The following is a 15080-nucleotide window of genomic DNA, read 5'->3' on the forward strand; positions in this document are numbered from 1 at the left end:
GCGATGTTCAAAGAGGAACACGTTGAGAATTACTTCAAGGTCTCTGGCTTGTATAACTCTTTGGATGGTGGCACTATTAAGAGATACAGGGAAACAGGGGAAATAATGATTGAGATTCGGGGCAGGGCAAGTTTTAGGTACCTGTGAGTACTTTCTTTGTTCCGACATTTAATCATCCCTCTTTTCTCTGGTTTAATTGCATAGGCTGGCACTTTCAGAACAATGGTGAATAATAGAGGGGGGAGTGAGCTTTTGTGCCTCCATCCGACTCTAATTAGACAGCTCTGAGTATTTTATCCTGAAGCATGATGCTAAATTTGGTTCACAACCAACCACCTATTTCTGTCCTCTTAAAGATTGTTTTCAGGGATGGGATTTTTGTCAAATGTCTTTTAGGCACCTACTGAACAGATCCCACAGCACTGGCTCTTTTCCAACTCTGTATAGGGTGTCTTATATGAATAGATTTACTGGGAAGAGGTGAACAGGATGTCAAGTGGGCGTTTCCTTGTAGTCCCAGATTGAGGTAAGGACAAAGTGACCCTAAGCACCACAGGTTGTAAAGAGAACAGCCTTTTAGCTTGCACTAATTTAGAGTTGGAAACCCTCTCCACCAACCCCCAACCTAAGTTGATTTGAGGGTGACAACTGGCCCACCTTTAGTCTACCATGTGAACTCTGGTGAAGAGCCTAACCAGAAAGAGATCAGTGTTCATGGAAAGGGGTGTTTCCCTCCAGGGGGCACTTTTTCCTGCTGGGAGCCAGATGGGCAGTGGATTTTGGAATGCTCCAAAAGACTCTTTTCTATATTTTGGGGGTGCCTTAAAGAAGTCCAGCACTGGTCAAATGTCCGCTATGCAGCAGGTGTACTGGTATATTCTTGAGCCCATCTAAGCAGGGGAAGGAGACCGGGAGGGAGAGGGCCAGGCTTGGAGAAGCAGCACTGAAGTAGCCTATGGCTGGGCCAGCAAAGATGCATGTTTCTCAGGGGTCAGGTGGACAATATGAAAGATAGCTGTCATCTTGCTTAAAGCCAACAAGATGGCTGCTCTCCAAGTGAGGTCCACGCGAAGGTCAAGAGGTGTGGAGTAACGACCGACGGTAGGAGCTGCATGAGGGCAGTTGCATGAGTGGTCAGTTGGGGCCATGCTGAGGAGCTCTAGGTCACTGAAGAATCCATGATCACCTCACGAGAGAGCCAGTGTTTAGATGCTGGGCCACATGAAGAGCCAATCTGTGCTGTAAGAAAACAAGCTGTGGTGAGAGAATTGCACCGTGGCCTGGTATGTAGAAAATGCTTACCTCTTGGCTGCTCCATTTTCTCCACCCCAAATGACTGAAGAAGCTAGAACACAGAAGCTGGAAGGAAGGACAGTGCAGAGCTTTCAACTAGACATGAAATTAAAGTATTAAACTCGACTGGACTGAGTTTATTAACCTAGAGTAGTCAGAAAGTTATGGAGTCTATGCGAGATGTCATTTAAAGATGAGAAAGCAGGAATTCAACATGGTAGGCTTGAAAACAGAGGCTGAAAAAAAAAGAGAATTGTTTCATGTTTCTATTTCTATTAAGCCGAGACAGTTCAATAGGCTTCTTCATTTGCGTTCCTAGGTTAATCCTCGTTGGGGCCTGCTCTATTACTATTTCAATGTCCTACTGAAGTCTGTTTACTGCATTTCATTTGAAATCTTTGCACCAATATTCATAAAGAGAGATTATTCCATAGCTTTTTTTTTTGTATGATCTTGGCCAGGTTTCATATGAGGGTTCTTCATAAAAGGAATTTGAAATATTTCCTTCTTTCCCTGTGCTCTGAAACAGTTTAAATACTTTAGAAATACATGTGCCTTGACATGCTAACATGATTCACCTGTGAGATTTCCTGGGCCTGACACTCGTGGGGGTGGGCCAGCGAGGCCCCGCTGTTCCTTCTTTCACCTTGTTTGCGCTGAGCATGAGTAGGTGCTGGTGGTCCCCTTTCACCTCCCCGGTGCCATTCGATAGCATGGCTATAGACTAGAACACATCCTCAATATTTAATTTCTAGTTTGAATTTAAATAGTCACCAAATGTTTTCTCTCCACAACTCAGAGGCCTGGGTCAGTGTGGGGCATCCTGGGGCAGGTCGAGGGAGGACAGGCACCTCCCCACCTCCAAAGAGAAGAGGACCTTGTTGGAGATCCACAGTTACATACCCCACCCACCTGGAGAACAGTACAACATAGACCAGGATCAGTGCCAAATTCAAATAAGTTCCCTGTGACTCACTCTTTGTCTTTTATTTTCTCTTTAGATAAAATCTGGAAAAGTTATAAATGTTGAAAATCTGGTGGCCGGCCTGGTGGTGCAAGCGGTTAAGTGTGCGTGCTCCGCTGCGGCAGCGGTTCTGGGTTGGTTCGGATCCTGGGCACGCACCAACACACCGCTTGTTAAGCCCATATAAAGCCCATATAAAGGAAGACGGGCACGGATGTTAGCCCAGGGCCAGTCTTCCTCAGCAAAAAAGAGGAGGATTCCATCCCGCTCGATTATTTTTCAAGCCACGGTTATGTACCCAACTAATGAAAAGCAAGCCAACCAAGTTCTCCAAATGTGCATCCTGGGTCCTCCGGGAACGCTATGCATGGATCCCTCGCATTGCGCATGTTTGTTCAGGGCGAGCATGAAGGAAGCAGCATGATCCCTTTCGTCATCCGGTCAGCAGAGCCCCGCTTAGTAGATAGCATGTGGCATTAGTCTCTCTTGTCAGGGGAGGCTGTCTTGAAATTGCATCATCTTTCTTCCCTCCAGTTCTTTCTCAGTCTGCAGTGAATGGGTAAGGGAGGACTGGGTTATTTCAGTTCCGGCAATGGACACATCAAAATTGCTTCCCTCTTTCCTGCTCTCTTTCCCTGGAGGACCTAATTTATTTCATGCATTTTGACCTATCCCTGCTTAGAAACGACCACTGTGATTCTCTGTTGAGGCATTTCCCTCCTTTCTTTTTTGGCCCCCCTGGCAAACCCACCAGGCCGCAGTTCGTCTGCACGGTGATGTCAGTCTGGCTGCTGGGCCCAGCTGGATGGAGGTGTGTTTTATGAAGTTCAACCCTGCACCCGGGGCCATAAATACACGTTGTGCACATAAATGTACAGCTAACATTGCCCAGACCCCTCCGAAGCACCATGTTAATAAGCAGACAGTAAGTCTTTAAAATATGGAAAAGCAGTTAATCTTTCCGCAGGCAAATCCTTTGTAGGGGGTTGTTTTCCTCCATGACAGTACAGCTGCATGCAAGGCTTTTCATCTCCTACGTCTGGGGGAGAAAAAAGAGGGGAAGTTTGCTGTGGGGCTTCATTGAGATCACTTGGGGGGTGTATGTGTTAAAAAGTATCGTTATCTTGCACTTGTTGTAATTAAGCATCCATATTGAGTAATCACTCTGGATCTGCCCTCAAGGAGCCTGAGCACTAATAATTCCAGTACAAGACAGAAGGTCTGCTGCCCATGGGGGTAGACCCACAACAGGCCTGGGCCCTGGAGGCTTGCAGCTTTGGGTTTGAACCTCAGCTCTGCCCCTGTGATTCTAGGAAGTTACTTAGCCTCTTGTTTTCCCATCTCTACAATGGGCACAATTATGTCTTACTCATATAGCTTCTATAAGAATTCACTTCTCGTCTCTGAGTTCCAGTTTTCTCTTCAGTAAAATGAGAAAATCAATACTTTTTGCCCCTAGCATAACATTCCATTTCGTAAGTGTTTTAAGAACATGCGAACACATTCTCCTTAAAAAGAATTTCAACGTTACACATTAAGTTCAAGTCTCCCTCGACGATGATTCCCAGTCTTCTCCCCTCCTCCTCCCTTGCTCTCTCCCCGTCTATTGTAAATAATGCTGCAGTGAACATGGGGTGCGGATATCTCTTGGAGATAGTGATTTCATCTCCTTCGGTTATTTACTGAGAAGTGGAATTGCTGGATCATATGGCAGTTCTATTTTTAATTTTTTGAGGAACCTCCATACTGTTTTCCATAGTGGCTGCACCAAATATTTCTCTAAGTTTAGTGAGACTGAACCCTTTGTTATATATCAGTTGTCCATCTGTGTTTCTTCTGTAAATCATCTCATGAGTTTTGATACTGGTTAGGGCAAGCACCTCCCCTCCCCTTCCCTTTTTATAAAACCCAATTTTATACAATTATTCACACTATTCATTATATTTACTCTTCTGAGTGAATCTTGGGATCATCATCTCAAATTCCATCCACAATCCTGTTGGGATTGTGATTGAGATTGCTTTGAATTAAAAGGTTAATTGAAGGAGAAGTGACATCTTCAATATATGTGTTTTTTCCTACAATCATTGTACTTTCCTCCAATTTTTAGTTTGTCTTTTTATGTTCAGTAAAATTTAGTCATTTTCTTCATAAAGAAATGTCTTTTACCAGATTTATTCTTGGGTATTTCAGAGTGATTATTACCATTAATGGTTCTTTATTTCATAAATAGTTTTTCTTTGGTTATTGCCAGTGGTTATTGTCAGGGAAATGCTGTGGTTTTATATGTTGATTATGTAAATCAGCTGGCTGAGTTCTTTTATTAGGTCTAATAGTTGGTCAGCAGGGTCACGTGGGTTTTCTATCAACACTGTTCATCTGTTTCATCTGTTCTTTGGGTGATTTGGTAGTATTTACTTGGGGGTGGATTTTCAATGAACATTTTGGGTTTTTTCATGGCAATTGGTCTGCTTGTGTGTTTTATAGCTTGGCCAAATGTTAATAATTATACTTTATCCCCAAAGGTGTGTTTGCTCTAAGTTTTCAAATTGTTTGCAGTAATATACAGAATAGTCACTTAAAATGTTTAAAATGCCTCTGTCTCTTTTGGGTTTTAATGTGATTTTGTGACTTCTTTCTTGATCAGGAGTGCCAAAAGTTGATTTATGTCAATGTTCTTTTAAACCAGAGTTTGGTTCTTTCAATTATCTTCACATTTTTATTTGCATTTATTCTTTTGCTTTTATATTTATAAATTCCTTCCATCATTGATTAGACAAATATTTACTGAGAATCTGCTCAGTCCCAAGCACAACTCTAGGGACGACAGATAACCACGGGCAGACAGATGCAGCCTTGCTGCCATGGAAACCAGTCTGTTGTGGGGGGCAGACAGTGAGCAAGTAAGGAGGAAGCAGAGGCCTCGGAGACTGCGAAGGAAGGTGGTGAGGTCACTGGAACTGATACAGTGGAGTGGTAAGGACTACAGACTTCAAACTGGAGTGATTTGTGAAAGGGGGAGAGATGTGAGGAAATAGAGAGGGATTGTAGATCATTCTTTTCAGGAGTCGTACTGTAACAGAGGACAGAGAAACAGGGCAATAGCTGGAGGTAAGGTCAAGGTAGAGTTTTGTTTTTCCTGAGATGGGAGATGTGACAGTATGTTTGTGAACTGAAGGGAGTGGCATGTAGACGAGGGAAACTGTTTGTGCAATGATCCCTCTCTTCTCTTCCGTCAGTCACATCGTCGCAGAAGCCTGAGAGCTGAGATCTGGAGAGGGGCCTCAGTACTCAGCCCAGTTTACCAGAGGGAAGACTAAGGCTAGGGGCACAGGTGCAGGATTATGTTCTTATTTTTCCAGCTTCTTGATTTGAAAACTTAGTTTATTTATTTGCAAACTTTTTTTCCCCAATAAAAGTATTTGAGGTCATACTGCACAGATTTGAGTCTGGGCTGTTCTTAAATTCTCAAGGATTAACTGAATGTGTTTTTTAACCTTTAATTTCCACTGTTGATAGTTTTTTGCTGTTAATTTCTAATTGTACCCTACCATAAAAAAGAACAGGTAATTGATGCTTTCAGCTCTTTGGAATGTGTTGTAGTTCCCTGTGTTTGGAAGTAATTTATATTCTATATTGTTTAGATATGAAGAGTTTTTGCTCCATATTTTAATAGAGCATGCATTCATCAGTCTCTTTTGGTATTTCCATCAGTTTGTACACTATGATCATAAAAGTTCATGTCACATCTTGTTATACTGTTACACCATTTTTACTGTGAAAAATTATTCAGATTATACTATTTTTCAGTATGAACTATTTTCTTTATTACATTTTAATGATTTTTCACTTTGAATATTTGTGTACTAATATTACTAAATCTGTTCCTCTCTTTTGTTGTTAGCCTTTTTCTGGTGCATCTTTTCCTCCTTTCATATCATTCTATTTTAGGAGTGTCTGTTGCAAACAGCATGATGCTGGTATTTTTGTAAACCCAATTTAAGACCCTCTGCCTTTTAATATGTGAATCTAACCACCTCACATTTATTGTGATTGGTAATAGTTTTAGGCTTATACTGGCAGTCTTTGTGTGTGTGTGTGTGTGTGTGTGTGTGTGTTTTATTTACCATGCTATCTTGGATTGATCAGGTTTTCACTTTTCAGAAATTTTTTCAGTAATTATTCTTAAATTTTAAAACATAATTTTCTATCAATATCTGTAGTTACTTATTTATTTTCCTCTGGAGCCTGATATAGTTTTTACTTCCTTTTCTCCATGCCTTCAAAACTTTAAATATGTTGCTCTGTTTTCTTCATCTTTAGTACTCCTATTGAGAAATTGGTGTCATTCTCATTCCTCTTTAAGTAATTTGTTTCTAGAGAAGCTTTTAGGATTGGTGTATATCTTTGATGATCTGAAGTTTCATTTATGCTTGAATGGACCCTTTTAATGAAAAAAATAGAATTTTTCTTCAATTGGAAAATATTTTCTCCCTTTGGAGCTTCTATTTCATATTCCAATCTCTTTCTCCTTTATTGTTCATCTGGTAGATTCATTTGGCTTAATCTTCTAGTCAGCCATTTATTCTTTAAAAAGTTATGTGCTATTGGTTTTGCATTTTTCTTTGAGACTTTGTTAATCTGCCTGCAACATGAAATTCATTGGTTCTCTGATGAGAACCATATCAGGTAGATTATTTTTATTCTGATAGGCATAATCCATTACAGAGGCCACTGCTAAAGCAATGTCCTTGCATAGGTGAGAAGGCACCCAGTGCTAAAAGGTGGAGGTAAAGCAGAGATTTTTAAAGATTTAGTGAGATAGTAAGGGTGAGTTTTTCTCTCAAGCCAGGTGTAGTTGTGGAGAAGGGTGGGAAGAGCAGAGATTAAGTGTCCCAGAGTGTGGATAGTGGTTTAGGCATTGAGGAACATCTTTGAGCAGTGGCATGCCCTGTTCCCTGCTATGGATGAAAAAAATGAGCATAATTGTAGGATATTAGATGAATAGGCATTGGGCATTTGTAGAAAGGAAGCCAGCTGTGTTGTGATCTCAGAGGCATTCTTAGATAATTCAGCATACGAGGTGGTAATAGGTAAAGATAAAAAGGGAGCCCTTTCTCTTCTCTATAATTTCCCACTAAGCAGAAGAATTCTTCTTCATCGATTTTAGTAAGCTATGGTGATATACTCTAGAGAATAGAACAAATTTGTTGAGAGAAAGGTGAATGAAGATAAAATTTATGGAGAAATTGAACACTTTGTTAGGTTATAGTCTATTTCATCTGACTAAACTGAATTTAATGAAATATCATGAAAAGTTAGGTGACAATGGTTCTAGGCCTGGGACTAAATATTTAGCTAATCTGTTGGCTCTGGAAGAATATGGGATTTTGGTCTCTAACTTGTTCCTCCAAAGAGTCAGTAGTATTTCTTGTTAAAAGAGTATATTGATGGTGGTGTTGTCATTTCATTGTGTTGGGTAATGTGAGAAGAAGGTGTCATTAAGCTTACTTCAGTTGGGCCGATGGACCCAGAGTGTCAGAGCTGCTATACAGCCTTACTGCCAGCACAGCTTGGACTCTGAGAAGGGTGGAACTTCTTAAATGACTAGCATTAATTCCATCCAAACATTGTACCTCAATTAGGGGCAGACATTGTACAAAGTGGTGCAGGAAATAGGAAGTTCACTTCGTCTTTTGTCATCAATATAACATAGCTTCATTCTATCTTTGAGGGAAGGAGGAGAGAAAAATCCACCTAGAAGAACTTCAAATGTAACTTTTGGTAATGTTTAGGTCCAGGGAGAAGGAAATGAGGCTTGGAAAAGCCTAGCCTCTTAGACCTTGGAAATTGAGGTAATTTAGCCAATTCTGACTCTCCTGTTTTGTACATATAAAATTCCAGTCTTCCCAAGGTGAGTTTTATGAGCTGTATATGGCAATAGCTATAGGTTATAAGCTATTGTCTTCTGAGTGAAGCTTGGTATTTCACAGGGAAGATCCTCATGGAAGGAGGCAACTTTAGTAGTAAAGCAGTCTCTGACATTTGTTTTCTAAAATATTATAGTAGTTACTCCCAGGGGGAAAAGTTTTCCCCATGGCTGTTTACTTGAAGAACGGTAAATGACCACTCACTGTCTCTGTGCCTCTTGTTCCAACAGGTCCTTTGTCATCCAGCAAATCCCAAGCAGCAATCTGTTCATGGTGGTGGTGGACAGCAGCTGCCTCTGTGAGTCCGTGGCCCCCATCACCATGGCACCCATTGAAATCAGGTATATCCTTTTGTGCGTTGGTCCAGCCACTACTGCTGAAGCTGGTGAGGGGAATCAACAGTAAGGAAACCCAGGAGAGAAATATTAGAGAGGGGAAAATGCTGTCCTTTCCACTGTTGGAGAGAGAGAGGTTATTAAGGGAGATTAGTGCCCAGCTTTGACCTCTGAAATGCAGAGTGAGGGAAAGTAACATCTTGGAAATATGCCTTAACTACAGTCAACATAATGAATCCCTTAAGTGTGAACGCTTAAAGGCCCAGAAGATCAGAAGGCGTCCGGAATCTTGTCATGGCTTCCATCCTGAGGTAAGTCTGAGAACCCTTCCTGTTCCATTTTCCCATCAGATTCACTACGAGAATCTCACAATGGCCAAAGAACTATAGCTAAAAAGTTTGCTTGTGAGAAAACAATCCCTTTCAGGCAAATCAAAGAATATACAGGAAGGCTAATGGCACTCTCAGCCCCTCAATGCCTTCTTACTTAGTCTGTGCTCAATAGTCTTCTTATATCTATGTAGCTATTTTAAAAGCCTCTTTACTATCTTCCCCATTATGGATGGGCTGTAATTTTATCACTTTCCACTATTACATGCGAAGTGGCTCTGACCATCTTGGTTTACTTATTTCAAATTGTAGTTAAAATTATTTTCCCCTGCTTATTTTCAGATAGCCTTTATTTACAAGAAAGTCATGTAAAGCAAAATTGTCAATATTAATGTCAAATCAAGAGTCACAGTTTATGAAGGTGGGATGATAAGCCTCTGAACCCCTTAACCACATGAAGTCACAACCATAAAGGCATTCCATTTACGCCAAAAGTGATGATCAGAGAAAAATTAAGCTTAGTACTGAGAAAGGTGAACGTACCATAGATGTAGGTGAATTATAAGAGAATACCCCTGCAATGCTGTAGGCAAAAAAATTTAATCTAGCAAAAATAATACAAATTTAAAAATTAACTCCTCCCCATCCTGAAAAATGAAAAGCTTGCCTAGACCAAATATCATAGGGAGACTGGGAAGATATCTATTTTTAAAAATGCCACCAGAGCAAGCTGACTGTTAATCTCACCTTTAAACAACAAATAATTTTAATGTTATTTAAATTATCCAAGTCTTGGAAAAGATGTTAAAGTCAGTGTAGTACCAGAAAGAACTTGGAATTTATTGAGAATGTTTTCGTCTATATTCAAAGGAGAGTTCAATGGCAACATATACAAATATATGCTGAAAAGATCTTTGACAATATTCAATGATCACCCCTAAAAAAGATCTATGTAAAATGCAAACAAATAATAGTCCAAAAACACTAAAATCACTTCAGTTAAAATCAGAACTGCATACTTAGCTAAAGTCACTAGAGTAAAAATCTTCTGGAGTTAATAAGATAATTTGCTTTGGTAACTAGATATGATAAACGTTTTTTAATAATCGGTGTTTTTTTCTTTAAGTTTCTAGACCTATTAAGATGAGGTCAGTGGAACAAAGTAGAAATTCTTACATATGACAAAGGTTCAATTCAAAGAGGAGAATATAGATTGGCCTTAAATGGTAAAATAATAATCTCACAAGAAATCCTAGGGATTGGAGAGAACTTCTTATTCAAGGCCAGAAAGCTATGGAAGAGAAACAGATTTTTTTTAACTATATAAAAATTACAACTTTTCTAAGGAAAAAGATAACATAGTGATCAATTTACAGATCTTGAAAAAATATTTATATATCAAATCATGAAGAGCTCTTTTAAATTGATAAGTCAAACAACTACATATAAAAATAAACCAAGAACATGAAAGATAAAAGTCACTGGGTGGTCAGAATATACAGGTAACAATGAAATAACTTGTGATAGCCATCAAAAGCAAAAATACCCTGGGCCGGCCGGGTGGCGCAAGCGGTTAAGTGCGCACGCTCCGCTGCGGCGGCCCGGGGTTCACCGGTTTGGATCCCGGGCGCGCACCAACGTGCCGCTTGTCAAGCCATGCTGTGGCGGCGTCCCATATAAAGTGGAGGAAGATGGGTGTGGATGTTAGCCCAGGGCCAGTCTTCCTCAACCAAAAAAAAAAAAAAAAAGAGGAGGATTGGCAGATGTTAGCTCAGGGCCGATCTTCCTCACACACACAAAAAAAGCAAAAATACCCTTTAGCTCTACACTCTTCCCCCTGGGCATCGTTACCATAGGCAGAGGCAGGGGCAAATACCATTGGCTGGTAGGACTTACATTCAGCACTCTTTGTAGCAGTGAAGAACAGATGAGAACATGAATGTCCAGCAATAAGAAAATAGCTGAATAAAGTAGAGCTGGAATAATGGAATTGGAGAAATTTCAGTCAGTGGACAAAAAGAATGCTGCAGAAAGGAATAAATGATTTCATGTTTGCAAAACAGAGACCCCTTTCCCCCAAATAAAAAGAAAGAAGATGTATACCAAACCTTCCATAGCCAAGTCTCTGAAATGATCAGGCCCCTTAAGATGTGATCTTTTACTTACATTTTGACAGGAAGAAATTAGAAGGCCAATATTTTGCTTTTGTAACATGATCAAACAGAAATCGCCACCAACGGCCCTTTACCTCTTGAATGTTCTATGTAATAGTATGCAAAGAGTAATTTTGAATATTTTATATATTGACAACAGAGATTCTCATCAAGAGCTTTTACGGAATTTAGACAAGTCTATTTCCCTACGTTATCTAGCACCCGAAAGATTTTGTTCATACACTGGAGAGGCGGGAGAGGTCTGGGGACTCAACATAGCTTGGAAAGTTGAACTCATCTTGGAATCTTTCTCTGCTCTAACCAACCCTGCCTTTCCCTGTAGGAGAATGCAAGGGAGTGCGGGGGTGCACGGAGTGTCCAGGCCAAGATGGTCCTTATCCTGTTCCCTCTGCTTTTGATGTTCTTCTCAAGGTGACACTGACTGAGATGTTCTCTTGGCATGCTAAATTATGGATAAACTGTGAACCAAAATATGGTGCGACATAGGAGACATGAAATATAGTCCAACCATCAGCATCTCATGATTTTAAACTGTGCATAATATAAACTCTTAAAGATATGTTGACGAAAAAGTTATCTTTTTACTTTGCCAGTGATGCAAATGTGAGTTTGCTACATGATAATCACCCTTCATCAGAATCGGGACTGCAAATGGGCAGTGTCCCTTCTGCTTGAAACCAATTTAAAACTGTGTACTTTTTAAATAAAGTATATTAAAATCATAATCTCCTTGTTTGGGTTTTATCATCACTTTATTGCTGAGAATACAGACTGAAAAGTGCATGAACAAGTCACCCATTCCAGACACCAGGAAAGGAGGTTTGTTGGCAGAGACTTTGCTCTAAAGCAGATTCTAGACAAATATTTAACAATTGTTTAGATGCTCCACTCTCAGTTATAAAAATATTTACAGAAGTAAATCAAAATATCATCTCCATGGGAGGAGTTTATTACATAGAACCCTGAATTTTGTTGAACTCAACTTCAGTAGAAATCATAATTTGGATGAGAATGCAAGCTCTTATAATATTCAAATGTTAAACTATTTGGGAATAGAAATAAAGAAGTCGTAAATCCTAGGAATTTATCCTGAGAAGACTTGAAGGAGGAAAAGAACAATGACTACAAATGACTCTCAAGCTTATTGCCTGAGCATTTGGCTCCTGACTTTCCCCATAAACAAGAGATGAAATTAGATCTCAAATATTACAACATGTGAAACTACCCAGACGTAAGCATTCCGAAAACACTGGATCCTGAACCAAAGAAAACAGATTCCATTGGATCATGGTTACCAAATAAAGTGGAGTAATTTCCATGCCTAGGTAGAATCGAGAATTTGCTTTATAGAACAGACATCTTTTTCGTCATGTGGAGAATGCCACTTAAACTCTTAAAAAAAAGCCACGTTATGCTGTTGATATTTTAGAAAGACTGATGTTCTCATACTAGTACTTTATACTAAAATGATTCCAGTATTGATAGGAATAACAATACTACATTTTTATGTTTCTTTAAATTACTATGCCTCCAGTGTTGTTAACAATATAACAATACTATAACATGCCGAGCTGTCGCAATTTTAACCACAATGGGGCTCTACTATTGTGACCATTGTCCTCATTGATATTGTTCACTCTGGGCACGAAGTAAAAGAATGAGTTCATTTGTTCCTCACAAATATCAAAATGCATTATATTTACACTAAGCAATCATATCATAATGTAGTTTTTTACAAAAATAACATCACATTCTCTGTTAAAATTCTCAAGAACTGGCAACAATTGTTCAAGTATATTGTGTTCTAATGCTCATAATTTAATACTAATGATGCAAAATATGGGCAATATAAATATTTATAATTTCACTCCATATCCCATTCTAAACAGTGGAGTGGCATCATTTTTAGTAGATTGTGACATAAAGATAGCATAGTTGAGTCACACTATTGACTTACGGCATCATCAGGCATCATTTTCCTATGAATGACCCACCCACTCAGCACCTCGAGTCTCTGTTCCCTCAGTGACTCCAACCAACTGGCTGCTCCGTTTATTTACTTGGGTATCTAATACTTTGCTCCAACTTAATGTGTCTAAAGCGGAAATCTTGATCCTTCCACCAAACTCGTTCCTTCCAACTGACTCAGTTCCTCAAACCAAAAAGCCTGGAGCCACCCTTGTTCTCGCTTTCTCCCCCAGCCCATCGTGCAGCGAGCCTCATGAGCTCTGCACTCCATTTCTCGTCGTCCCCTTGCTGCTGCTATCCTCTTTCAAGCCACCATGCTGTCCCTCACACTGCATCCTCATTGGTCTCCTCTCTTCCACTCTCAGCAACCCCTCCATTCCAGGGTCTGTTCTCCATGCAGCAGCCATAGACAACTTTTCTAAAACAAATTTCAGATCATACCTTTGCCCACTGCAATTAGAAAATATACAGACCCCTCATCATAGTCTCTGGTAGTAATTCTCCAACTCTCTGGTGCATTAGAGTCACCTGGGGAGCTTTCGAAAATCTTGACTCTCCAGGGCAGGACCCAGGCATTCGTATTTTTAGACAACTCCCCCTGATGCTAATTTGAAGCCAAGTTTGAGAACCTCTGACCTATGGGCGCTGCAGGGTCTCAGCTCTGGGCTCTGCCTCCCTTCCTAACCCCGTGATGTGCTACTCTGTCCACACTCGCTGGGTTCCACCCACTGCCTTCTGTCTTTGAAAACCCAGGGCTTTGTTCTTCCTGCGCCCTCTACCTGGAAAGCTCCAGATCCTGGGCTTGAAAGGTAAGAAGAATTACCTTTCAAGGTGAGCCCAAATATCCTTCCTCAAAGACATCCTGGTAAAGCTGCCCTTCTCCCATTGCCCACTACTCTGCTTTTCTTGTTGCTTTACCTCGGTATCTGGAATAATGTTATTTTTAGTTTCTCCTACTGTACTGTCTCTCTATGAAGGCAAGGACTTCTCTGATATTGTTGGTGGCTTTGTCTGCAGCTCCTAGAGCAGTGTCTGGTATATAATAAAAATAAAATCACCACCAACAATCACAAACCTGGCAGCGAATGTTTGCCAAGATCTGAGTCTCCACCTGGCGCTATTTGAAATAGCTTACTTGTTTGATTAACCATTTGATCCTCACAACAAACCTAGGGAGCAGGTGTGATTACTGTCTCCATTTTACAGATGAAGAAACAAGGGCACAAGGAGGGAAAGGAACTTTCCTAAGGTCACTCGGCTGGAAAGTGGCAGAGCTGGAATTTGAACCCAGGCTATTTGTCTCCAAAGTCTGAGCACTCAGCCAATCAAATACTCGTTGAATGAATGAGTGAACAATAATGTTGTCCTGCTCCATCTCAGCACGTCCCACCCACCCACTCCCTGCTCTCCAGTACAAGCCTGCCAGCTCGCCTCCCTAACTACTGCTACTATTCCTGGCCTCTCACCTCCAGGCCATTTTCTGCCCTCCATTAGCCCTGCCCTGTCTTCATCCCCCTCCCCCCGCCCACCGCGTAGAATCCACAGTCCACGACTACACTCTTACGGTTACCTGGGTTACTGAGCACACCTGGGCAGACCCATGGGCAACCCATAAAAATCTCCATCATTGGTCTCAACTGGGCCGTCTGTCCAATCGAGAAACATATTCTTTCCTGAATCAGCTTCTATCCCATTCTCCCCAACAAATATTTCACTTTCTTCACTCTCCTTAAAACTTGGGCCATCCTCGCCGCCCTCCTGATACATATTTCAGTGATAAAAGAGAAGTTATCTGAATGTGGGAGGTCATGGTATCAATCTTCAGGAAGCATTATATATAGTGAGTGGTACAACTGGATGGAAATATTGTTACTAATATAGATTGTGTTGATTGATAGAAGAATATAGGGCAGTACATACAATTACTAAAATAACAGTTTATGGTAGAGTGTAAAATATCAGTATTCTAACTAGTATTATTGTGGTTAGTATTGAAATTGATGTCATATATATGTAGTGAAGAACCATCAGAATTATTATTGGCAAAATGTAGATAATCCTGGAGGATATAGGAAAATGAAAATAGT

The 15080-nt window shown here is 40.4% G+C and overlaps 1 protein-coding gene across 1 annotated transcript in view; it reads left to right on the forward strand.

Moving 5' to 3' along the window:
* Positions 1-11727, forward strand: part of CACNA2D3 (calcium voltage-gated channel auxiliary subunit alpha2delta 3) — an 838936-nt gene extending 827209 nt beyond the window's left edge. The window contains exons 35-37 of the mRNA XM_087431193.1: positions 8418-8530; positions 8751-8833; positions 11348-11727. Coding sequence (XP_087287319.1) covers positions 8418-8530; positions 8751-8833; positions 11348-11440 — 289 coding nt within the window. The 3' untranslated portion in view covers positions 11441-11727. The remainder of the gene's footprint in view (positions 1-8417; positions 8531-8750; positions 8834-11347) is intronic.
* Positions 11728-15080: the final 3353 nt, after the last annotated feature.

Source organism: Ceratotherium simum, chromosome 5 (genome assembly GCF_057802395.1).
Source record: "Ceratotherium simum simum isolate JZ-2026a chromosome 5, ASM5780239v1, whole genome shotgun sequence".
NCBI classification, from domain to species: domain Eukaryota; kingdom Metazoa; phylum Chordata; class Mammalia; order Perissodactyla; family Rhinocerotidae; genus Ceratotherium; species Ceratotherium simum.